The following is a 26,722-nucleotide window of genomic DNA, read 5'->3' on the forward strand; positions in this document are numbered from 1 at the left end:
TTATCATCATCTCTTCCTCACAGATATTTTCATCTCAATTACCTGACAATGTCTTGGTTGAGATGCTCTTTTCACTAATTCTTATGTTGGTTATGGCTAAATAAACTAGGAAATTCTATTTTTGAAATTTTGCCCTGGTTTTAGTTTTGTGGGATGATATATTCTAAAAAGGGGAGGATAATAGGAAGTGTTGAGCACAGGGGGTAGCTGGTCAATAAATATAAATGGCTCAGAAAAAAAGTTGAAACGTAAGAATTAGAAATCAAAAGTGTAGTCATCTATTGAAGCATCTCAAAGGCAGGCAAAGCCCTACTCTACCACTCAAGATAACCGCAGGTTTTCAGGGCCACTTGCTCTTATTTTGGCCTCTGAGTTTCATACTATTTAGTTCACCAGGGATGTTTTCCTCCTTTCTGTCTCCCCGCACCCCCATGTAAGCCATGACTTTTGTAGGCTTGCCATAGAGTTAACTGAGTGCCAACAATAGAGGAAGATACTTTCCAACTGTTTGGGGATTTGGAAAACAAACATCTGTGGATTAAGTTTAAATAGCAATAGAGAAGAGAGAATGGCTAAGACTTTCCTGGATTAAAGATCTTTCCAATTCGGGCTGTATCTGTAATTAAGCTGATGAGAATGTGTACATCCAGTTCCCTTATTCTTGGAAATGATCCCAAAAGTCTTTTGAGCAGGTGTGCTGTAGAAACTGAAGTGGATAGCAAATATACAAGGTTTCACAATACATTCTAGTATGAAAGCAACATAGAAATAATATATGTACATGTGTATATACTTATGTATAAATGTGTGCATATTAATGTACTTGGTATGGGGAAATATAAAACTAATTGAGCACATAAAATTATATTCAAAATTCTCATATGACTTCTTAAACAAATTCCTAGACTTAAACTATTATAACCCGGCAGCAACAAGCAGCACTGGTCACATCCAAAGCTGTAATGCAGTATTACCCCCTTAGTACAATCAGATTCACAGACAATTGAGCAAATATAGTATCAGAATGCCAGCCAATCCCAAATTCCATCAGGGGAATATAAATGTATCCCATTGACTCCCTCTCATTAACTTAAGAGACAGGCTTGGAACAATGCAAATGATTAACATATGCATTGTTCTCTTATGCTTTAGCTTCAGATTTTTATTTCTTTAGGGATCAGAGATATCTTAGCAAACAAATGCTCCTGACAAACTACCTCTGTACAATGTAGCGGCACCAAGAGCGCCAGCATGAAGTATTTTACTATTTCAAGGGACCTGCAAAAATGCTAAAGAAAACCAATCTATGAATCAGTTTTATTTTTATTTGCATTTAACATGATTATACACATTCATGTGTCTAACAAGATCTGCACTGTTACATTAAAAATACAGTACAATAACATTCAACATGAGGTACTTCATATTTATATATTTTCCTTCATAAATAATGCTGTAAGCTACTAAATTCAAGCACTCTGATGCCCAAATGGCTAGTGACTTGAATTAGTCGAGCTTATTTCAACACTTAAAAAACAAAAAAGACAGTTCAGTGCAATAATTATATAGAAATGAGACCGTTTACTTAAATACTATATTAAGATATGCTTAAAGAATGTTACATTAGAGCTGCTAGCCTAGTTCCCCGTTATCCCCAGTATGAATAACAGCAAAGACTGCCAGATACATTGGAAAAAGCATTTACAGAATATTTTAATAAAATTGTGTTTATACACTAGAGTTGCCTGCCTTGTCAGAACAATAGTTTCTACTTTTAAAAGCTACAAAATTTAAGATTAACAAAGAAAATAAAGCAAGCACATTAGCCTTCATTCCATGTTGCTCAAAATGCAGAAGGGCGACTAGGATTCAAAATTTCTTATTCTGAATACAATTTTCAAATTTAACCCACAGCTCTCGTCACCAGCCAATCAGGTGGTGTGTCTTTTCTTTAGGTAACAGTAACGATCATACAGGTTCTTCTGCACTCAGTGTACAGGATCTCATGGGGCGTTCACATGGAGGGCAGCTAGCTAACAGGAGCATGGACAGTGAGTGTTATGGAATGAACAATCTTCACTTTAAGGTTGTCACACCCACCTCACAATCTGATATGATGAACTTAGTAATAAACAAAGTTTCTTCTCCTCTGGCTTAAAAATGAGTGCCTTGTTATCAGGTATATAGTCTACCAATTTGCATGGTAGCTATGAATTCCTGAAATGTTTAATCATAATTTAAAAACAAAATCATTTGTACGAGTATTTTTTAAATTGAAAATGTATGTTTATTTCATAGATACTTTGCCAACACTACTATCTGTTATTTCTCTAATAAGAAATAATTGTTAGATAATTTTGGAAAGTTGTCCTGGGAGTACTCATTTATAATCACCAGTAACAGCTTTTGATCATCTATGCTAACAGATATAGGTAATGGCAAAGACAATTAAAACATTTCCCATAATCCAGTGTTTTCCTCCATCAGGAAAGCTGGCCAAAAGCAGCAAGCCCTTGTCTACAGGGGAAGAAGCGGCCCAGAAACACAGTGACTTTGGTAAGGGCAGTCACTGACTGGGGCCTTGCTGGGGCCAGCAGGGGGAACATTTCTGTCCCACCTCTCACTGGCCAGGCAGGGAGGAGACAATTCCTGAGTCGGCAAACAACCTGCATGCACATGGGTGCCCACGCACACACACCCACCCCAGGACTAACCCCTGGCTCCAGACAAGCCAGCTTCAGGCTTGCAGAGCAGGAGAAGGAGGTGGCCAGGGACCACACTCTGGGTGGTAAAGGAAGCCATCTCAGGATCACACTGAGCAGAAAAGCTGCCCAGAAACACATAGATACTTCATCTGGAAGTGAACACACTGGATACTACCAGGGTCATGGGCACTCAACCATTATAAGCCATCACTGAAGGAGAATGTTTTGATGAGCTTTTCCCTCCTTTGTTTACATTACCCAGGGACAAATAAGAGAGCTGGATGTGATGATGATGCAGTGACTATTAGGCCTGATCAAGTGCATCGCTCCAGACCATTTTTTTAAAACCCTGCAGGAATATATTGGCACTTTAGGATGGCCAGAGGCCAGATTCTAGCAGTCCAGGAACAAGACAGAATTATAATTCACTAAGAAGACAGCATGTGGTCAAAGTAAAACAGGGAAAGTATATTTCAGATTTTAAATAAAAATCAATGAATAAAGGTATCATTATAGTAACATGTGGTGCTACAAAACTAATTGTTTTTCATTCATCAAAAGAACTGTTTGGTCCTCTTTTCATAAAAAAAGGGAATAGGAATATATACAGTACAACTTGGAAAACAAGCAAATGGTGGGGATCAGAAGCTAAGTGGGGAGAAAAGTGTTTGACTTTTTCAAACTGTGCATTTTATTGTGCCATCAATTAATCCATTTGTAGTATGGGACTTTTTTAGGTTTCCTTTCTAAAATGTTTTAGTTTAAAATAAATAGGCCTGCAACTTTTTTCTAATGACAAAACTTTATAATTTAGTTATTTCTAAAAAAGTGTCTATACTGTAATACTTTGTCTTCTAATCTATAGAGAAAATCTGCTTGTGGCAGAAATCATGGTCTAAACAATCATCCAAATTCTTATTTTCACACCCTACACTGACACTTTGCAGTGTTTAATATGTATCAATCTTATGAATGTAGGATTTAAGAAAAAGCCATTCCCAGAAGTAAAATGTTTAAAAGGAAAATAAGAGCTAAACATGATTACTGTCTACTTTCTAAATTATTACTTATTATGAAACAAAACTTCTTTCAAAATTGTACACTGAGGTTTATCTGTTTTTTGGGAGGGGGGGGCGGGTGTTCTGTTTAAAAATAACTCTTGTTATTATTATTTTAGACTATTTACTTCTATTTGTCAAAATAAAGCCCTGAAGGAAATCTGAGGTGATTAAAAAATTTTCTTAATAGGGACAACACTGGGAGGTCAATGGGGCAGTTGGAAAAGAGCACACATTCTCCCCAGCTGCACAGACAAATGCAATTCTAAAAACCACAAAGCCCTAATAAGAACTTGGCTCTTTGAAGCATAGAGTAAAAGCCGAATGCTGCATTTTTGCCTGTACATAATTAAAAGGTTGAAAGAAATTAGAAACTGCCTACAGCTTCATTCATTACAAATTACCTGCGCAGACCATATATCTGCAGATGAGCTAAGCATCAAGCAAGTAGGAACCAGATGTGCACCTCAGAGCCCACTCTGCTTCAGGAAGTGTTTTCAAGCGTAGAATATAAGTTCAGGAATCTGCCCTCCCTGTACCCCAGTGCCATTGGTGCTATCTGAGGAGCACTGAAACTGGACAGTCACTTTGCCGCACTGAACCTCTGTCATGCCTTCCTGTCCGAAGTAGCTGAGTTCATTGCCGTCCAGTATCACGCTGGCTGTGTAGAAGGTGTCTGGCTCGATCTGCACCGGATACTCAAACCACACAGGGAAGGTATTGCTGGAGCCATCGGAGAAGTACTTGCTCAAGTTCTGCCCCAGGACAACGCCCTGCCGTTTGAGTTCGATCTTGGCACTGTACTCCGCAGAGCCACAACTGGAGCCATACAGCCCAAAGCCCGCGATGAACACTCTCTTATCCACCGCAAACTGAATGCTGTCACAGCGGCCCCGATAGCGCCACTGGTTGCTCCGATAAGCGCAGGACTGGAAACGGTGACAGCGCTGGGGGACAAGGCCCTTGCGGGCTTTACTCACAAACTGCAGCTCGGGCTTCTTGGCCGCAGTGTACCAGAGGAAGATATCATTGGTCTCATTGAGAGTTAGAACTCCGGACTGTGCAGCACCATTTGCAAAATCATCCAGAGCCATTGTAGGTATTCGGATCAAGTAAAGTGCCTTTCCGAGGACCTTGCGTTTATTTTCAATGCTCAGAGCTAGATCTTGCCGCTGGCATTCTACTTCAGCCCAGTTGAGAGCTGCCTCAAAAACGACGATTTCTTTGGCATTCAGAGTTTCCCTGCGGAGGATACTTTCCAGTGTCTGGAAGTCGATGTCACAGAATCCCTCAGACTTAAGAGCTAGCTCAGCCTGGGCGTCGATCACCTCCCAGCAACGCTGGGTCAGGTCTGGCTCCTCGAACAAGCAGCTCTGGGAGAGAAGCACACAGGCGTTCTTGGCACTCAGGCTGGTCTCCAGGAAATTAACGCAGGCTCTGGCAAGGTGAGGGACAATGTACTTTTTGGCAGCATAAAGAGTAGCCAGCACCGTGTCAGCAGCCAAGTCAATTTCATCACAATAGATATATCTGAAAGAAAAAGGACAAGCACGTAAATGGAATTTTCACAAAATGAGTGTGTCCAGCAAGAAAAGATGCAACTACTTTCAAGCTGGTTCAAAAAAAGTCATCTTAGGTGACAAAAAATGATTAGGGATTAAAAAAACATCTGAAATATGTCCTTAATTTAATATCTCAACTCGGGTTACATATTAAAGACATTAACTTTGTGTTATCATTCTAGCCTTTATGCATTTAATAAAAAAAAATAAAAGATACTAGAATGGCATATCAGAGATAGTTAATATTAAAAAACTAGCAAAATTCTATTACATGTACTTTTTTTATATTTAATGAAAAAATAACTCCCCTGTGTTTTAGAAGCATTACATGTTTTACTTTTAAATTTTTCTGTACAGATGGAAACAAATGCTTTTAATACTATAATATTAGCAATGTTTCCATCTTGATACTTTTAATTATGACTTGGATTTCTCCTAAACACAAAATAAAACCTGAGATTAAATGAGATATTTTTCAAGTAGTTCCAAGTTCAATGGGTTATCAAATATGGACTTCAACACTCTTTTCTAGTTACCTTTACATAGAATATAATGCAGGCTTTGTAATTGGCGTTATTTTTAAACTCTAAACTTTTGTTCTCTCCCACACACTTTCCACCTTCAGAATTAAAGAATATATTTAATTAAAAGACAAAGTAAGAAAGCCTAAATATGCACTACTCCTGTGATTCTGTAATGCTTCGGGGGACACTGCAGTCTCCTACAGTGGTATGTAAAGGCAGAAATCATATGCTTCTTTTAGATTGCTATGGTTCACCAAGTGAGTCAGAGAGAACTACATATGGGTGAAAAATACATGCTGATAAAACTTCATTTTTAAATCTTTCTAGCTAAGGTACACATACAACGATGGCAATGGCAATAAGAAAAATGTCCACAATCACAAATGAAACCGGTATTTTTGATCCCAGAAAGCCCCTCCTCTTCTCTGATAGGCTAAGCCATCTACCACTGGCAAGACCTCCTGACAAAACCCCTGCAGCTTACAGATGTTGTAGCCAGAGAACCAGGACCTTGGGGAGGCTTCTGAAGCAGAGTCACCACTCTGGCTCTTACCCTGAGCATTCTTCCCTTTTCCTTGACAACCCATTGAAGGAATACTAGCTACTCACCCAACATGCAGACATGAGGAAAACCTAGCCTCCTCTGTCCTTGAAACAATGCGGTACTGATCAACTACAGCACGACAGCAAATGGCATCTTACTACGTCTCTGATTTTTACCACTTTACATGGACAGCCTAATTTTAAAAAGCTACATCAAGACATATTCTAGGCAATCCATTTATGAGAAAAGATGCTTGTCAATTGACCAATCAAATTACTTAGGTGAAATGTAACTCTGTGATCCTCACTCATGTTTTCTAATTGTGTATATATCTGGAACGACACAACACTCTACTCCACTGTAGTGAAGTCAAAATGCCGAACCAGCAGCATTCCCCTCTGCAACAGATAATATACAAATGGCTTGACTTGCGAAAATAAAGAGAATCTTGCAAGTAAAATTGGTTCCTGTACTTATATCTCTAAAAGATTACAAAGCAGTTAAAAAGTGGTAGATTAGTTTACATTTTGGTACTTCACATGCTCACTTGCCTTTAACTTCCCTACCTTCCACTGTAAAAGTTTAAGTCAGCAGCAATTAGATTTCAAAATTATAATGCAAATAAGTAATTAAATTCTTTTTAAGTTCTAGAATTCTAACAGTAAACTGCTTGGCCTCTCTGGCTATCGTGTTCAAGCCTACGTTGCTCCCATGGCCTTTAGGTTAACGGCTTCTGCTTAGTCTTACATACAGACATGCTCATCATTAGAGGAATTCTGCTTGTGACTTTAGTTGTGCAAATAAAGCTCCTTGCCGTATACTGCCTCTCCCAAGGAGATGAAGTATGTACAAAAACAATATTTACCACAGATTTGCAGGAACCTAATCTTATGACAGACTCACAACAACTAGAGTCAACAAGACTAAGAACTAAGAAGTTTCACAATCTTTCTTGAACCCCTGCTGGTGCCCAATTGCCTAAGTCATCAATCACCTCTTGCCTCTCCTATTTCCCTCTTCCATAGAAATAAAAGAAGCCCGAATTCTGTACTTTCTAAAATGGTTCTTTAGGATGTTAGCATCTTTTTGGCTTTCTGAATGAAGTCACTGTCTTTGCCCCAACTCCTTGTCACTTAACTCACTGGCTGTCATGCACTGAGCTTGGACTCGGTTACAAAATTAACTATACTACTTATTTTTTACTAGGTCAGCAGAGATATATAGTAACATTTTAAACATTTGTGGGATTATTGTCCAACTTGTTGACCCACTTGAATAATTTTTTTCAACAAACATTATTATTTATTCTAGTGAGCTGAAATTCCTATAGCAGCTGATAAGTTTGAACTCCAATATACTTGGTGTGCTAAAGTACTTAACAAAGAATTATATAAATATGATTTAGAATAAATGAATTTTAGTAACATGGTAGGTTATCACTGCCTAGCACCAGCACATGTAAAGAAGTGGATTCTATTTACTTCATTAACATGGATTCTCAAAGACCCACCCATAAGATATAAAACTATTTTTAATTAATATATACCTTATAGCTTTATATTGCTATATTACCAATTAAAGTTATTCTGTATAAATATATAGGGAACTATAGAAAACTATTCATCTCTCTCAAAAATTTCTCCTCTACTATCACATGCAAGCGCTTCTTATCTTTGAGAAAGGGTATCTGATTTTATGTAAGAGTATACGTATGTGTATGTGCAAATATCAGATAATATGTTTTATATTTGCGGGTAGGTAACAATAAGTACTAAAAAACAGAGGAATCTCTTAACTGGTGGAGTTAAACAAGGTATATATTTCCAGAATTGTGAAGCAAAAATGTAATTTGCCTTTAAAGAGTTCTTCACACACAATGCTTTTAGAAAGGACATCCTCTATTAGATAATGCCTATGCCAGAAAGTTATTTTTCCTTAAATCAAATCACAAGCACTTGCCCCCAAATCCCATGCTATGGTGTGATTATAAATGACTGCATCACTCCTCGTTTTTCCAATGAAAGATGCAGTTTTCTCCAAAAACATTTACAAGGTAAGCAGCACCCTCTTTCTTCATCACTCTCCCTTTTCTGTTACACAGAACTTAAATTTAACTGTGAAACCAGCAGAGTACAAATACAGCATAAACAAACTCCCCAAACATACGAATGATGCTTACTTCAGCATAGCGAGAAAAGCAGCAGGTTCGACATCTGGTATACGGATTTCATCTTTGTCCTCAGCAAGTTCTCCGTAAAACATTGCATGGAACACAGAGCTCCCAACAGCCAAAACATACTGTGGAGAAAGGGAAATCTTATTTCATGCTCTAAATTGAAACATTTTCAGCAAATCAACCCAGAAAAACAACTCTAAGCAATCAGGTTTAGTGGACACGGAGCACCTCTACCTGCTCTTTTGTCAAAGCTGAGGTACAGTGTATCTTGCTGTGACAGTATAAGATAGATGTTCATGCAAATCAGTCTCTATGCTGCTAAATATCTCAAGGCTTTAACAGATTAATGCACAAGTTCCCTCATTACAAAATGAATACAAGAAAAGCTTATCTGACTGACTTCTAGGGGAAGAACAAATATATGACTTTCCTAACCTGTCACAACAAGTCCCCATGACCGGAGAGTTAAAAGGGCATGTTTTTTGTGCGCGCTATAAAGCAGGGTAAAAGGAACAAAGAAAAAAAATTAAGCGTGGCAAAGCCCGTTGGAGAGGCTGAGCTTTCATAGTGATGGGGTTTAACATGCACTGCCTGCCATCAGCAAGCTGCCCACCCCAAATTCCAGGCTGGCAGACAGGGTCCCTCTTTGTGAATCTCAGAACTAAACTGGTAATGCAGCTGTTGCTTACTTTGTGTCCTGGCAACCGCTGAGTCCCACCTGGTGGCCCAACCACAAAATGTACATCTGCCATCAAATCATTATTGAACATCACCGCATTTCTATAAACAGAAGCAATTCATTAATTCATACAGCCAGCGTTTTTAATACCCCCTTCCCAATGTACAAAACCCACAAAAGATTCGCAAGCTAAGCAACAATTTAAAAAGTTCGGGGTAAAACTACAAATAAAGGTTCCAACTAAACAACTGTGTTTGTAATCATTGCAAGCACATGGGAAGTAACTGAAGTTAAAAAAAAAAAAAAGTTATCCAAACTTTTCATCAGACTAAGGATAAATAAAGGGTTTCTGTCTTCTGTGGCCCACAGACATACCCCTGTCACTTAAATGTTACAGCTTGCAAAAACGTTTTTATCTAAGAGGAAAACAGCTGTACTGTTTTGGAAAAGGCACAGGGCAGTTTTCCATTACCAATAAAGCTGCTGGGAAAAGAGGAAACAGAGATTTATGTTAAAATACAGTATGGGTTGTGCAAAAGCAGAAACTTCAACACAGGAAAACTTTTAAAGTAAATATGCTGGCCCGGCACTTACCTTTCCCTGATGGTAGGATAAAGACCCTGCCAATTCGGGGCCGGAATAAGGTTGTTGTTACTGAGGTTCTGCTGGTGGTACTGCTGGACAGTGGTGCTGCTGGAGTTGGCTGGCTTTTTGCGGGGAAATATATCAGCAGCCATCTTCTTCTTTTTAGTCTTCAAGGTAATTATTTCATAACAAACTGGAGGCAACTTGCTGCTGCTGCTGCTGCTGCTGCTGCTGCCGCTGCCGCTGCCACTGCTGCTGCTGCTGGTATTTGTTTTCTTCGAGCTTTTCTTGGACCTGTTCTTTACCGTCTCTGGAAGCATCAAGAAGAAGGTGAGACATTTCATGTTCTTTTCCTTGTCATCTACCATGAGTACAGGATGTCTCTTTAGAGTTAGATATCCCAAGATGGTACAAACATCAAGGAAAAGAGGCTGGCATGAGCTAAGATGTTAACAGAAACCAACAAGCTGATATTTTGCTTCTTTTCTCAGCCAGGCAAGGTGACCTTTCCACTATGTTGAATAGTAACTGGCTTTAAGTTTTATCCAGTACTCGGTCTGTTAAATACATGCCCGTCATGATTCCTGTTTCTCTTACTTGCTCATAAAAATAACCTAGTTTCCTGGATCACCTGAAACTGCTACAGTGAGCGGAGATGACAGGCAGAGAGCCTCAGCACTTGTTTTCTGAATTAGGTTAGCAAGACGTGCTGGAGCCGTGCGAGTCTGTTCAGCCGGCTGAAGTTGTGTGGTGAATGGATCGGAGGAGAGTAGGTATTACAGCCCTGCAGATGGAGTCAGACAGCCAGTGCTCGGAGCCAATAGCTGAAGTCACCAATCATGATTGGACCAAGCAAAACAGTGACACCTATTGTAACGTGCACAGTTCTGGTATTAAAGGAACAGCAGTTGCATTCTCTTGTCTACTGTATTATTGCATATTTAAATAAGATAAGCAACCCATGAAATACATTTGAAAACAGGAAGAGTTTGTGCTCACAGATTTCTCTTTAGTAGATGTACATTTTTATTTCCCCAGTTAAACAGGATCAATTAACAAAGGGTAGGGACTCATGTCTACTCTATTATCACTAATAAAATCTTTATCCGGCAGCATTTAGTTTCAAATACTTCAAACGAAATTCTCTATTCTACCAGCTACGAAGAATTATTAACAGCAAAACCATACTAAACATACTTGATCAGAGCTTAATGGAAAAAAATGTTATTTTTCTTTTTCCAGTCTCTGAATGTAAGTTATAGTGCAAGAGAGAGAGAGAGAGAGAGAGAGAGAGAGAGAGAGAGAGAGAGAGAGAGAGAGATGAGGTCATGTATTCATTTTACCTCCCAGGGTTTTCTAGCTCCTATAATGATTTTTGACAGGAGTCCCAGATCACAACATACTGTTAATTATACTAAGATTATACCAGTAAGCTTAACAGCACTGAAGCACAGACAAATTCTAGATGCAAAAATAAGATTCAAGTGAGACAAATCTAAATCTAGTAATCAGTGTTTCAAGGTTGTAATTCACTACAGTGTGGTGATTGCAGAGGGGGAGGGAGATGGTGGAGGTGGAAGAGAATATAGGGGGGGATAGATGGTGATGGGAAAAAAAAGAAGAAAAAAGAAAATGACAATAAATGGAGGAAAGGGGTTATAATTCACTAAAAATATGTCAGATGGTGCCCTGTTTAGAATTTCAAAATGCAACTGAAATACTATGGCTACATTTAGCCTTGTCATAATTTTAAAGATTATAACCCACAACTTCTAACACAAAGAAAGTAATATAGCTATTCAACATGATAAATGTTCTGATGCCACCTGGTTAAAAATGTAAACAGGTTCTCTCTACTTTGAATCAGAAGCCTATACATTACTATCTGTTTTTTATAGACAAGAATCCTCCAACAATGTCTAGCTTTAGTGGGCTAAGGAAAAACAAAAACACCTGCTATAGGTTCCACACATGCTTATTATTTCCCAAAGGGGGGACTAATGAGGAGATTTAATCTCCCTCCTATCTATTTGTCCCCAATGCAGCAGCCATTTCTACCCCCCAAGTGAATGCACCCTTTATGGCCACATCCCTGCTGGCTGCACAACATTCATCTGAATAAGGAGTTCAGGACAGAGTGATGGTTCAACAAATGGGGGCCTTGACTGTCATTATGACTGATAATCTACCAAGGATAACATACCAGAAATCAGACTTCAGATCCCTAGGACCCTAAGTCATTAATGGATCCAAGGAATATCATCTTTACTGTCATTGTTACTCTTAAAACTGTTAGCGAAGCCACTGCTACATAAAAGAACCACAGTCTTTATTTAGTAGGTTATTCATCCCCATTTTACACGAACCCTAAAAAGCTGCTTATTTATTACGATTGTCATGTTTCCAATTACAGGGCTACCTACACTCATATACACAATTTCAAGTCACCTTCAAACACATTTTAACACACAATGTGTGTGTGTGTGTGTGTGTGTGTGTGTGTGTGTGAGAGAGAGAGAGAGAGAGAGAGAGAGAGAGAGAGAGAAAGAGAGAGAGAGAGAGAGAGAGAGAGAGATCTAGAAATTAGCTTTTCAAAGCATGAAAAAGAAACAAACGAGTTTCTATTTGAGCTAAGTGTTCAGGATATGGTTTTTTAAAATCAAAGGATTTCTCTCTTGCTTAACTGCTACTAACCTTTTGACACCACCCTCCTAGGAAGCCACCATGACAAGGAGCTGGTCCTTCTGACAGGTCAGACAGCAACCATTAGAATGGAAAGGGAAACAAGCTGCTTGAGACTAACATAGTATTAACTGGCAGCTGGACAGTCAAAATAGAAAAAGCATAAAAAGCAGACACAAGAGCCTAGAAGACTCTGTGGCTTTTACTCATTTTGCAGATAGTTCAACACTCTTTACTAAGAAAAGCCTCCAACAAACGCTGCTCTTACACCAATCAAATGAAGAAAAACGTGCACACAGCCCAGTTACGAAAGAAAATAATGTCTTTTAGAAAATGTTCTTTCTGAAAACTGGAAAATTAAGTTTTGTGGAAAATCCCAAATCTGCTAGTTAGATGAAGTAGTGCTAATTCTGAAGCACCTAGAACCGTGCTATGAAGAGGGGTTTATTACTTATAGACTAGAGGCCCGGTGCACAAAAATTTGTGCACTCGGGGGGGGGGAGGGGGGGTCCCTCAGCCCGGCCTGTGCCCTCTCGCAGTCTGGGACCCCTCGGGAGATAACGACCTGCTGGCTTAGGCCTGCTCCCGGGTGGCAGAGGGCAGGCCCAATCCCTAGGTGCAGCCCCTCGTGGGGCTCAGAGCAGGGCCGATTGGGGAGTTGGGGCGCCGCCCCCTGTCATGCACAGAGCAGGGAGATTGGGAGGTTGTGATGCCACCCTCAGTCACGCTCAGGGTAGGGGCCGATTGGGAGGTTGGGGCACCACCCCCTGTCACACTCAAGGCAGGGTCGATGGGGAGGTTATGGCTCTACCCCGTCACACACAGAGCAGGGCCCGTGGGGGGGTGGGGGGAGCTCTCCCCTATCAGGCACAGAGCAGGGCTGATCAGGGGGTTGGGGCGCCTTCCCCTGTCAGGAACAGAGCAGGGCCAATAGGGAGGTTGTGGCCCCGCCCCCTGTCACACACAGAGCCACAGGGCGATCAGAGGGTTTGGGCGCTGCCCCCTGTCACGCTGATCCTGGTGCCGGGAGGCCTCATGGCTACGCAGATCCCAGTGCTGGGAGGCATATTACCCTTTTACTATATAGAATAGAGGCCTGGTGCGTGGGTGGGGGCCGGCTGGTTTGCCCTGAAGGGTGTCCTGGATCAGGGTGGGGGTCTTCACTGGGGTGCCTGGCCAGCCTGGGTGAGGGGATGATGGCTGTTTGCAGGTGGTCACACATCCTTCAGGGTGGGGGTCCCCACTGGGGTGCCTGGCCAGCCTGGGTGAGGGGATGATGGCTGTTTGCAGCTGGTCACACACCCTTCAGGGTAGGGGTCCCCACTGGGGTGCCTGGCCAGTCTGGGTGAGGGGCTGAGGGCTGTTTTCAGGCTGGGGGTGACTGAAGCTCCCAACTGCTCCTTTTTTCCTTTTTTTTTCTTTTATTCTGGGCCAGCTTTACCTTGAGGCTTGGCTCCAGCTCTTAGGTTTCTGGCCTTTGCTTACAATGTTGCCATCCTGCTGGCTGAAGCCTGGTGGTATTTGTTACAGAGTTTCTTAAACTGCCGGCTCAGAGGCCTGTAGCCGCAGGCAGGGAACTTTGGTTTCCTCCGTCACTGAGGCAAGCAAGCCCCATGTTAGCAAGCCCCATCAGCCGGCCGCCATCTTGGCTGATAGTTAATTTGCATATCTCGCTGATTAGCCAATGAAAAGGGTAGCGGTCGTACGCCAATTACCATGTTTCTCTTTTATTAGTGTAGATGTGGGGACTGACAAGCACGGTTGTTTACAAAGATAGGGTCCTGGCTACAAAAAGTAATCCAATTAAAAAATAAGAATGGCATTTAAATTCTTGCAGCCACTTTGAAAGCATGGAAATGTTAATAAAATCGAGACCATGGAAAACTTATGGAGAGCTACCTTTCCTCACCAAGGTCCTTGCTACGGAAAGTTGGGCCCAAGGAGCAGCAACAGGAGTACGGTCTGCAGGCCCGTTAGAACCCAGATCTCAGCCAGATTCTACATCAGAATCTGCATTTTACAAGCCCTTCAGGTGAGCTTATGACATTGAAGTCTGAGGAAACCTTTTTAGAAAACTAAGGAATGTTGTCAGGTCTACCCAATTATCCAGTATCAACCTCTGGCATCGCATTTTGCATTCAATTATCAAGTGAATGAAGAAATAATTCAAAATAATTTAATTTGGTTTGGACATGAAATTTAATAACCTTCATGTCTTGTTATGAAATTCTTCTGATTAAGCTCTAAGTGTAAACATTCAGGGGTGTAAAGAGCTAACTGAGAGCCCCCCCCCCCCAAATTTTTCAATTCTCTGGAAAAGAAACTCAAGTCCAGATTATTTTCAAGGACAAAAACAGATATGATTTTAGTGGGAAATAAAAGGGTTAAAAAAATACCAATTGTGAAACAGATGCTACTTGATATTTTTAAATAACCTACTTCATGATTTTATTTTAAAAAATTAGTGCTGTGGCACATCAAAATTAGCAACCACGTGATCTGGTTCAGCGCTAGCGCGGCCACTGATAACTAAGGTTAGTGTGTGTGGGGCTGGGGGGGCCTGAACGAATCATTTAGCCTGGAAGCGCCCCAGTCCCCTCGGCGACAGAACAACGACGTTCATCAGGATAGATGAGTATTTCTCAAACTCTACACTCAATCCACAGCAAGACATGCATTTTATACTTGGACTTAGGGACACACACAAACACAAATGGAAGGGCAGTTCACAAAATTAACTCTTAACCTGCTATGATATACTCGGAACTTTTCTGTTTTGCTATTCTTTCTTTTCCTTTGTTGGTCTTGGTTCATTCCATTGGTTTCACGGTCACAGTAGAGTCTAAGTAACAAGCCAGATTATTTCTAAAGGCTTTTACAATGTAACATCCCAGGGCCTTTTTCTAAGAAGAATTTGGACTAGGGCCAACCAGTTGAGGAATAAGGCAAGACTGAATCAACTTCATGGAGCCCATGAAACCCCTCAGGTTGCATGCAAAATTGGGAGTGCTGCATTTATTTTTCTGGGGGGAAAAAAGCCATAGCTCTCATCTGTCTTTCAGAGTAATCCATGACCCAGAACACACACACAAAAAAATGTTATAAAAAACATCTAGGATTGATTTGAATACACAAAATATTCGTGTCACTTTATTCTCTGCTTTAATTTCTATAGTTAATCTCATTAAACACAAATTATGGCTTCTTCCCCCTCTCCTTGAAATTAAATATAAATAGTTAAAGCCTCATTTATTAAATTTGTAACCCAGAAATACCACACACTGGATTGAAGGGTAATAAAGGATGCCAGCCATATTACCTATTGTCAAATCTCACCTCTAAAATGTCTTGCCAACTAACATTGTATCATTTGTCCCTACACCTCCTAAATTTTAAGGCTATTATGAGAGAGCCATGGTTAATCTGCTCTAATGAAGTAAATAGGTCAAGAAGCCCATCAATCTTTTATGAGAGTATTCTCCAAATACAACATGCTGATCATGCAGTGTATTACGTGTTAGGTACACAATGGTGAGCAAATTAGAAACTATGCTTAAAAGGTTATTAGCTAATAATAGTGTTTCAGATGATGTTTATAATTGCCAGAGAATTCAATCACCTTTATCTCTTTTCAGTCAATTCCCAATAATAACAAAATTATAAATTTAAGCTCATTAAATCATCCTCTTCATCACTGGGAGGTTTGCCCAACATCCTACCTTTATTTAGTAGAATCTTGTATGCTCTGTTTGGGGACTTAAGTAAGGTTTGGAACTAAAAGGGACTCCAGAAATCATTTCATGCAAGCCTGCCCCACAAATAAGGTAACTGGATGTCCAAAGATTAAGAGATTTGTGAAAAGTCCACAGTTTAGTGGGACCATGTCAAGACTAGAATGCAGATTTCCTGACTGCTTGCCCAATTTTGTCTATTCCACTCACTCTAATGTTCACCCATAATCATTACCCTACATCTTTACATAATGCTGTATCTTTTTATTTCTAGTCTTCTTTAAAATAAAAATATATGTGCAAAATTTATAGACATGAAAGTCATGAACAAACTGCACCCTGCAGGAGGCACACTGTAGGAAGAAGGTTAGAAAGATACTTTCTGGAAAGAAATGGAGAGGAAGTGCAACAAGGACCATAAAAGCCCTGGTCCATGAGCAAGCGTCTCAAAAACAGAGGAGGCTCTCTACGTAAAATGAAAGTTTGAAAACCAGCTATTCCCAGTTAACACCAACAAATCCTATGTTGACAATGCTGGCTGCTCTTGTTTAACCAGTTCTAACTCTGGACTCTTTGTCTGGACTTGTATTTGGTTTATTACAAGACACCTTTGCAGCTATAGCAGTGAGGTTAACGAGGTTTAAACAAGGTAGTATGGACTGAAGAAATAAGTTATCACTCCCACAAATTATTAATAGAACATAACAGAGGAGAGAAATTTAACCTGATAAGTCATGATGGAATAGTATTTTGTTTTTTGCTTCTTTTGTGCTTTAATAGTGCATAATAGTTATGCTTGTGATATGATAGGTAAAAAGGTAAGTGACAAAATGTTGGCAGTCCCTAAAGATAGCAGCTACTGGAAAAGACTGCATGTTTTCTAAATTTTAAAATAAATATGGAGTTGAGCACTGGCAACATGGTATAGTGAAAAGAGCAAGACCCAATAACAAGTTACCTTACAGTTAGTTACTCAGTATCTGTAAGCCTCATTTTCTCATCTGCCAAATGGGGTAATTACACCCAGTTTATCCCTCTCGGGTTTGTTTTGAAGGCAAGATTACATGTTTGTGAAAGTGCTTTAATAAAAGTTTAAAACATTCTGCAAAGGTAAGCTTTCACTATTATCAACAATCGTACCCAAAGCAGGAAACTTTTGTGATACAATCTTACAAAACAAAACAAAAAAACCCAATGATTAATCTGGCTTCTTGCCCTAGTAATCTTCCAGGCTTCACAGCTACTGACATTTCATCCCATTCCCAGGCTTGCTCCAGCCCCACCCAATGGCCAAACAGGTCCCAAGTTGCTTGGATTTGCAGGTGAGGTTCAATAATCAAGATTCGTATTGTACATGGTGATCAGGTTCCCACCCAATGGCTGAATCTGTACCTAGAACTCACACTCCAGGCTGTGTGTCTACTGGACTCCATTCGAACCTCCATGAGATCACCTGTTGACAGATGTCCCGCTGTCCCCACCTCCACAGAGAGCCTGAAGTTGCAAGTAGTTCATTTAGCCACTCAGCAGTGCCTACACTGGCCACTCAATTAGGCCTCTCTCAACAATGACCCAGTTTGAATTCTAGCACCAAGGGCAATAACTAAGACAAGCGTTTGACCGAGGCACACCTCAGTGCTGGCCTCAAGGATGGGCTCATGTGCAGGTTCACTAAGTCATTTCCTTTTTACCACACAGATCTCCAGTGAACCTTGAATTGTACCTTAAATTGGGGGGGGGGGGGGGGGAATGCCCAAAGGTAGAATGTGACCTTCTTTAAAAGCAGGAATGATTCCTTTTAAAATTCCATATGGCATTTAACATGATATTTGATTATTATAGCTGTGTCTGTGTGTACCTCATCTAAATCCATCATTCTCTATCACATGTTAAATGGGGTGATCTTGAAAGGTAATACATAAAATTCATGAGATACTTTAAACATACCTATTTAAAGGAATTCTTTTGCAAAGTTTAAGACACTCTGGTAAACAAGATAATCAAAAAAATTTATATTCTCTAGAGCAGTGGTTCTCAACCTTCCTAATGCCAATTAGGAAGTTGTTACAAATTTCATTGTTACAAATTGAACATAATTAAAGCATAGTGATTAATCACAAAAACAATATGTAATTATATATGTGTTTTCCGATGGTCTTAGGCAACCCCTGTGAAAGGGTCGTTACCCCCAAAGGAGTCGCGACCCACAGGTTGAGAACCGCTGCTCTAGAGGATCTCATAGTAAGTTTCCTGCTGTGTAAGTGTTGACTACATAATCTCTTTTCCAATTCTAGATTTCTAGGATTAAGGAATTTATACAATGTTCAGCAGGAATAATAACTTATTTAAAATAGTTTTCTTTACATTTTAATACTATGATCATGTGCAAATATGTGCCATATTTATTAACACCCCCCCCCCCATTTTTTAACATAGGTGAAATTGGGCTGCCTCTAAAATTAATGGCATCTCATGACTATAACTATTAGGCTTTTTTCCTTTTTTGTTGGCACATAAAATAATGGCATGTCTTACAACTGATGGCACCTCACAGACAGTGACATATATAATTCAAGAGATAGAAAGGACTGTCTTCGTTAGGTTGGTTAATTATTCCTCTAACCAGGCCAGAGGATGGCTCAGAATTCCAACTGAACTGCATTAGAATAACTGAGCTTTCATCAAGTAGTCATTTAATAAATACATAATCACAATTCTCAATTGAGACTGCTACTATGACAACCAATGATATGGTAGAAAATCCAGAAGAAAATTCCAAAATGAGAATTACCATTGCCAGGATTGGTAGGAGTTCCAGCAATAATACAATGCATTTCTAGTATTTTCTCATGGCACACAACTATGCCTGTACAAAATCTGACTAATGAAAGCCTATTAACTCTCTGGGTAATATTGCTAAAGATATTTTATCAATCAATCAAAGGTTTATTGACTTGTAACAACATTATACATAGGTTAAACCTGGAGCTAAATGATTCCCTAGAAATTATTGTTTTCAAACAAATAGAATGTACATTAAAATGTTAGCTTAAAAGGAGATATAACAATTATTTTATATATATATGACTTTCTCCTGAAAACAATTTGCCCAAAGAAAAGTAAAATCAAGCCTCAGAAGGTCTCTTCTGAGAAAACCTGAAGGGAGACTGTTCTGATCCAACAGGGGAGATTATTCTATTAGAAATGCCTGAACAAAACAACTTTGCCCGACAACTGCTGTGTCTTTCTCCTGGTTGTTTGCTGGCATTAGTTCATGGGGAAATAATGTGTTTCAGTCAAAGAAAATTGTTTTCATAAGTATTTTTTACTTTGGCTGGAGATATTTATTTTTTCTGATATTAGGAGGTAATAACTAAAAACATCTCTACAATCAGATCATTAATATCCAAAGCTCCTCTTCACTTACGTACTTAACTAAAGAATGTATTGCTTTATTTGAGAAAGGCACCCTTTTCCAATGAGCACACAGAATGGGAAGAAAAAATCCAGACAACTCTCAAACCACCAGAAATTCTATATTAATCCTGATTATTAATGGGGTGTCACAGATCTATTTCCCCAACACCCACAACTCTTAATGAAAAAGCTCCACAAGATAAAAAATATATATATCCCTAAATACAAGTTGTCTAAATGTGTTGTTTTCTTAGTCACGCCTTAGAAATAAATACTGTTCTCCTATCATTTAACTTAGTTCTTCCACCCCCTAAAACACCTGAAGTTATGACATAAATTATTTTATTACTAGTAGCCCGGTGCACAAAAATTTGTGCACTTGGGGGGGAGGGTCCCTCAGTTATTAAACATTTATCGGCAGAACACTGACCACATTGGTGGTGGTCTTGTCAGAATGTGTTATATTATGCAGATGAAAATCTATCTAAACAGATTTGATGTAGATATTTTCAAAGATGGAAGAATTGTCCCTGTCAACTATTTTAGTTGATTCATATCTTCACTAATTGTCATCATTGCAAAGTTTTCAGTCCCCATATGGATTGCTGGATATAATAGGTCATGCGCTGTCCCTGTCCTTTGTAGCCTTTGTTACCTTAAGGACTCTAGTTTTCCATTTATATGTTTAAGTACCAACCTTACCGGCTTAAAAATGTAAGCTTTAACACTGCTCTCTCTGTTCCGTATCCTTCCGATGAAAAGTGGAGTTGGGTTGCAGCACAGGAGAGAAATTCAGAAGGGAAATATTGAAGCGATGACTGCAGTAGGAGAAGAGGGAACCTATTTCCCTGGCCACAGGCGCTGGCGCCTTGGACCACAGGGCTGGCAGCTTCTCCCGGTGGCTGCAGCCTGGGACCTCGGGCAGGTGGCTTGTCCAACTCCTGGGCTGCAGCCAGCTGCAGGCGCTGGCGCCTGGATCAAAGGTGGGCGGCTTCTTCTTCTGGCGGCTCCTACTTCTTCTTCTGTGCTTCCAGGGAGGGCAGTCAGTTATGTGTATATGTGTGTGCATGCAAACATAGGCATGTACACGTGTGTATGTGGAAATTTGCTGGGCAAGTCAAAACCATAGATTTGTCCCCTATCTCTTGAATCTTCCAGAGATATCCCCCACTTTTTTATTCTATCACTACTGGAGAGTCAGTATTTGCAGCGAGCCAACCAGTGACTCTCTCTGTATCTATTTCTGACTTCTTTCCCTGTCTGTCATCCAACCCCTAATCATATTTCCACCTGGATTCATCATTTTTACTCCCAATATGCTGTACAGAGAAGGAGTCAGGATGCTGTCTTCACATGAATAGTACTCAGTAACAAGCCAATTGCATTTTAGTTGGGCAATGCCCCTACCCACCCTTCAAATCCCTTCCACCATGCATTTCTGTTTCCCTTTTTGTTTGTTGGACTGTTCTGCTGCTCCTTCTCCTCACCCCACCACCCTTGGATCGTAATGTAAAATTATTTTACCATGTCAAGAAATTACTAAAAATACAGGTACTTTGGAAAAAAAAAATACAGGTACTTCTCTGAACACCAGCCCGGGGGCGGGGGGGGGGGGGTCAGGGAAGAGGCGGCTGCCTCTTCCCTGCCCCACCTGGCTTTTCCGATCACCGGCCGGGGGGCGGGCAAAGGCGGCCCCGGTTCTCCAATCACCTTTGCCCTGCCACCCGGCTCTTGCCTGCCGCCTGGGTTTCCGATCACCAGCAGGCGGCTTCTTCCATCCTTCCCCTTTCACCTCCCAGCATTGCATATTGCCCTGATTAGCCAATGGGAAGCGTAGCAAAGGGACGGTCAATTACCATGTTTGACTATTATTAGATAGGATTATTTTAACGTAGTCTTCCTTCCTTCCTTCCTTTCTTTCTTTTTTTTTAAAATATATTTTATTGATTTTTTACAGAGAGGAAGGGAGAGGGATAGAGAGTTAGAAACATCGGTGAGAGAGAAACACCAATCAGCTGCCTCCTGCACACTCCCCACTGGGGATGTGCCCGCAACCAAGGTACATGCCCTTTACCGGAATCGAACCTGGGACCCTTCAGTCCGTAGGCCGACACTCTATCTGCTGAGCCAAACCAGTGAGGGCAATTTCCTTCTTCTTTTGTTTCTTTCTTCATTTTTTCTATCTGGAAAAATCTTTTAATTTTTATTGATTTTAGAGAGAAGAAGGTGGAAGGAGAGAGAAGCATGATGTAACAAAAAAGCACTGATCCGCTGCCACCTACACGCATCCCAACCAGGGATTGAACCCACAACCTCTTGGTATAGGGAACAACACTCCAACCGAGCCCCACCAGCCAGGGCATGACATAAATTACTTTAGATTTAAACATTTTAACACTATAGAATGAACAAAATAGGTTTGAAAAAAGCAAGGTCAGAGGGGAAAAAAACAACTTTCATTTCTTATTTTAGCAAAACTACATAGAAAAGATCAGTTACCAATTTTGTGATTTGACTACTATTATACACGTGTGTATTAAAAAGCCTCAATTAATTACTATTTAATGAAACTCCTTCCCTTATTTTTACCATGTCTGGGACAAGAATATGGTTAGTTTAAGCAAACAATACAAGATCTAAAAAATGAGATCTGCTACAGCAAGAAAAAATGTGCTGTAAGAAAAAACAAGCAAATGAAGTTACAGGCACCTTTATATCCAATTTCTAACATCTTTTTCTGAAGTCGAAAGCCATCAAATGAAAATGAAAAAGGCACATGCATTTATTTCCAAACCTAGTCATAAAAACATTGCCTAACAAAAAAATTCAACTAGAACTCAAAGCCAGTGACAGAGGGTTATTATAGAAACCAGCTTCTGGCAAAAATTCAAAGTAAAATCTGTTCTAAGTCTAAATTAAAAAGTATGTTTTATGCTACTTTTAATTACCTTTAAAGTATATAATTCCCCATGACTGTTGTGATAGACATAATATAAAGATGCATTGTCCTGTAAATGTTGGCCTAACCCTAACAATATCAACACCAAGTAACATGCAGAGACTGCCTCCATTTGCTGCAGAAAATAATTTGGCACTGATTAGTACTCCCTTGTTGCTTCCAACTCTCATGCTGGTGTAACTGGGATAAAAGTTGAGGGGCTTCTATACTTAGCTTCACTGAATGTGTCAGAACTAAGAAAATAAGGTATTTCAAATAAAAATTCAATTCGAACAATATATTCAGCAAGTCTTCTTTTTAATTAAAAGCTACTATATAAGTAGGTCAGCACTTGAACTGCCCAGAGGTACAGAATAAAAGACTTTAATTGCTCATAAAATAATGTTAAAATAAGTCTCACTTAGAAAGTCAAGACTATTCATGGAAATATGTTCTTAAATTTGGGTTACCCCAATCTGCATCATATAACAAACAATAGGTATACAGTATTTACATGTGTATGTACTTTAACTATAATGAGCAGAATAAAAACATTCAAGTCAAAATATATCTTCAGCCCAGCCAGTGTGGCTCAGTGACCAGAAAGTCATAGTTTGATTCCTGGTCAGGGCACATGCCCAGGTGTGGCCTTGATCCCCAGTAGGGGGGTGCAGGAAGCAGCCAGCCAATCAATGAGTCTCTCTTATCATTGATGTTTCTCTCTCCCTCTCCCTTCCTCTCTCTGAAATCAATTTGTGTGTGTGTGACGTCAAAAAGTGGCGACTGTTAGCATTTTTTTTTAATAACACACAGAGAAGCAACCATTTCATCAGAGTTATGACCTACATGCACTCATACAAGATCCACTGTAATGATGATGGGTGGAAGAAGGCCAAGGAAGAACAGTCTCTGAAAATGGTGATCAATACATAAGAATTTTTTGCTAGCCAGCAGTAAGGATGCCATCATCCAATAAAAAAGTCCATATGGGAGACCTGGTTGAGGTCAGTTTTCTTAAGGTAATACTCTTTCATAAAATTTAAAATACCACAAGAAGAAGAAAATGAAAAGGGATATTGATTAAGGGGCACGTGGTGAAGTCTTAACCAGCTCCTTATTCTATGCTGCTCTTCCCAGAGGTTACCATGTTAGGTGAGGACAGGTCTATCAGAATCTTGCCGGGACTGCAGACCAAGCATCTATCCAGGAGGAGAAGAAATTCTGCTTCCCTTTCTCAGTGAGAGGAAGACACACGGTTTGTGATGCACCATGACCTTGCCTAGTCCTCTTCATCCACTCACAATGCAAACAAGGCTACAGTTGATCCTTGCACCACACAGGTTTGAAAAATGTGGGCCCCCTTATATGTGGACTGTTTTCAATGACTACTGTAAATTACTTTTTCTTTCTTGTGATTTTCTAAATACATTTTGTTTTCTCTAGCTTACTTTATTGTTAGAATACAGTTTATAACAAATTTAACATACATTTATTAATTGACTGTTATTGGAAAGGCTTCCAGTCAACAGTAGTTAAGGTTTTGGGAATTCAAAGGTGATATCCAGATTTTCACTGCACAGGGGACAGGTGCCCAAACCCCATGTTGTTCAAAGGTCAATTATATTCCAATACCGTGAATGAGCTCACTGCCCCTTTTCCTCTACATCCCTTACCTGTCAGAAGCCTATGCATCCCTCACAGTGCATTCCAAAGACACCTCAAGGAAGGTTTCCCTGCACTTCTAGACTTCTTGCAGCACGTTCCCACATTCATCTTGCCTAATGTCTGATTAGACTGATTTCTCTGAGGGCTGCATCTCCCAACAAGAGCTAACAGCACCACACCCACACTTGACTTTCAATCAGTAAGTAACAGGAAGGATAAAGTCCAACACTGCCAAGTCTATCTAGAACCCTAGACTGCATTTGTGGAATACAACTTGTCCTGGGCTAAAATGGTCTGCAACTGAGGTCTATGATGTTTTCAGCTGTCTGAGATACAGGCCTATACAAGGTACAGTAGTAAAGAATCTAGACATTAAATGTGTCCTGAGGCTCTTCTGAACATGTCTAAACACAAATGTGGTTTTAAAATATTGCACTCAACTTGCAGCTAGACCAACTGAAAGTACTAAAGCAGGACTTAAAGCAAGTCTCCACATGTACTGAAAGCAAGGCTTTGCTTCATTAGAAGTCTAAAATTTAATGTAATATATTCACATATTCAAAGAGAAGTGTGGGTCAACCAGGAGCAAAAGACTCCATTACTAGGACAAAGCTGCCTTTATCAACTAGTCTCAATGCATGGTCTGGCATATTTATTTATAGCACCAGTAGAGAATTTTAGTGACTTAATGAACTGGAAAGAATAATAAATGCTCAGCAATTCATGTAAAAGGAGGAAAACAGTCATATGAATAATCTAAAAAATGGATAATTAAAGAGACTTTAATATGTGGCTTTGAAATATGTTTTGTCTGTACTTAACATTGAATGGATGAATTCCCACTACATTAGACACCCCCCTTCTTCAAACAAAGTAATAAAACAGGCTTTGTGTACAGGGCTGAGTATATGAACAGTCTAGAAACTCACACCTACACCACAAACAAGCCTCACTGCTAGGGATGGGCAATGTCGCGTTTCCAGTTACTGCAGAGCACAGTGCAAGTAGCCAAGCACACTCACACGTGTGTGTCTCCAGTGCTTTACTAAGAACCAGTGTTAAGTTTTTCCCCCTAAAAATTATATATTCTCTTACAATATTAGAGTGTAAGAATAAAAGGAGATGGTAATACCAATAGTGGGGTAGCTGAATGTCTCTAGCCATGGCTGGAAAATCTCTTGCTTGGCTGGTGTGTTTATGAAAGGAAAATTTTACCACCAGCAATAATTTTTAAAAAGTTTAGTAAGGTTCATAATGTAAACAAACTATTGTAAAGTAATGGCTTGAATTGTGTGTTTGCAAAAAATAAAAGACAGCTTGAATTTCCAAGTAAGCTCAACTGGTTTTTTATAAAAGTGTATGTGTTTTGGAAGGTGCAATGAGGTAAATACATCTGTTTTGCGCCTGTTGTTTAAACTGTGAATGATTTTAATTAGGTTTTGATCACAATAGGTAAGAAGGTATCTGAAGCTGGTACAAGTGGCTCTGAAACCTCAGGTCCTCCTGTAGTGGTGAAGCAAAGCAAAAGCCCTCACAGGAAGAGCTCTCTGCTCCCACAGAAAAGGGAGGGCTTTTTCCACGAGCACCACAGGCTGGCTCTGTGCTTTTTTCCTTTTTACTATTGATGCCACTGGTTCTTCGGCCACTTGAAAGTCACTCCAGTGGACTCTGAGCAGCCAAAGGGAACAGGCACTGAAGGACCAGTCAAGTCGCCTTTCCTTCCCCATTCACACCTGGGGGATTAGGAACACTGGTGAAACAGCTTATGTGAGAACAGGTTAGGTATTGTGCATTCCTGTCATAATCAATGTACTGTTTCATGGGAGATAAGCAGTGCAAATTATTGACCATCAAATCTCGATCCTTGAGTACACAAACTTTTTTAATGTTCTGTGTGATGAAATGGAAGTATATTTAAAGCGTTTCTGGTGAAACTGAAATACAATTATTGCCTTGAGAAAAAATACTTGTGGCAACTGTTTGTGTTAGAGCTGAACAAGCCACCTTTTTATTTTTTTCCATGAAACACTACTGTACTTGAGAAAACACGCAAAGTGTGTTATTCACACTTAGGTATTTAGCAGCCATTTTCTCAAAAGTGAATAAAGTGAGCCTGTCACTTTAAGGAAAACTATTGCCAATGAAAACATTCAAACCTTTAAGCAAAAATTAGAATTTTGAAAATACTTATTAAGCCACCATGAGCTTCCCAATGGTTAAAGACTGTTTCTGATGAGACTGGTGATGATATTAAATAAATGTAATTTTTTATATTGTACTGGAGCAGCGGTTCTCAACCTGTGGGTCGCTACCCCTTTGGCGGTCGAATGAGCCTTTCACAGGGGTCGCCTAAGACCATTCTGCATGTCAGATATTTACATTACGATTCATAACAGCAGCAACATTACAGTTATGAAGTAGCAACGAAAATAATTTTATGGTTGGGTCACAACATG

The 26,722-nt window shown here is 39.9% G+C and overlaps 1 protein-coding gene across 4 annotated transcripts in view; it reads right to left on the reverse strand.

Annotated features, from left to right (window-relative positions):
• Window positions 1–1,305: 1,305 nt before the first annotated feature.
• Window positions 1,306–26,722, reverse strand: part of BTBD3 (BTB domain containing 3) — a 38,776-nt gene continuing 13,359 nt past the window's right edge. The window contains exons 2-5 of one of the 4 annotated variants that reach the window (XM_081096476.1): window positions 9,843–10,143; window positions 9,259–9,349; window positions 8,573–8,691; window positions 1,306–5,293 (exon numbers count right to left, since the gene is read on the reverse strand). In XM_081096476.1, coding sequence (XP_080952602.1) covers window positions 4,261–5,293; window positions 8,573–8,691; window positions 9,259–9,349; window positions 9,843–9,985 — 1,386 coding nt within the window. In that variant the 5' untranslated portion in view covers window positions 9,986–10,143 and the 3' untranslated portion in view covers window positions 1,306–4,260. Of the gene's footprint in view, window positions 5,294–8,572; window positions 8,692–9,258; window positions 9,350–9,842; window positions 10,586–26,722 lie in introns of those variants that run through there. The other 3 variants (XM_081096475.1, XM_081096478.1, XM_081096477.1) reach the window with 3 other exon arrangements.

This window comes from Myotis nattereri, assembly GCF_964212035.1.
Source record: "Myotis nattereri genome assembly, chromosome: 8".
In the NCBI taxonomy this organism is placed as follows: domain Eukaryota; kingdom Metazoa; phylum Chordata; class Mammalia; order Chiroptera; family Vespertilionidae; genus Myotis; species Myotis nattereri.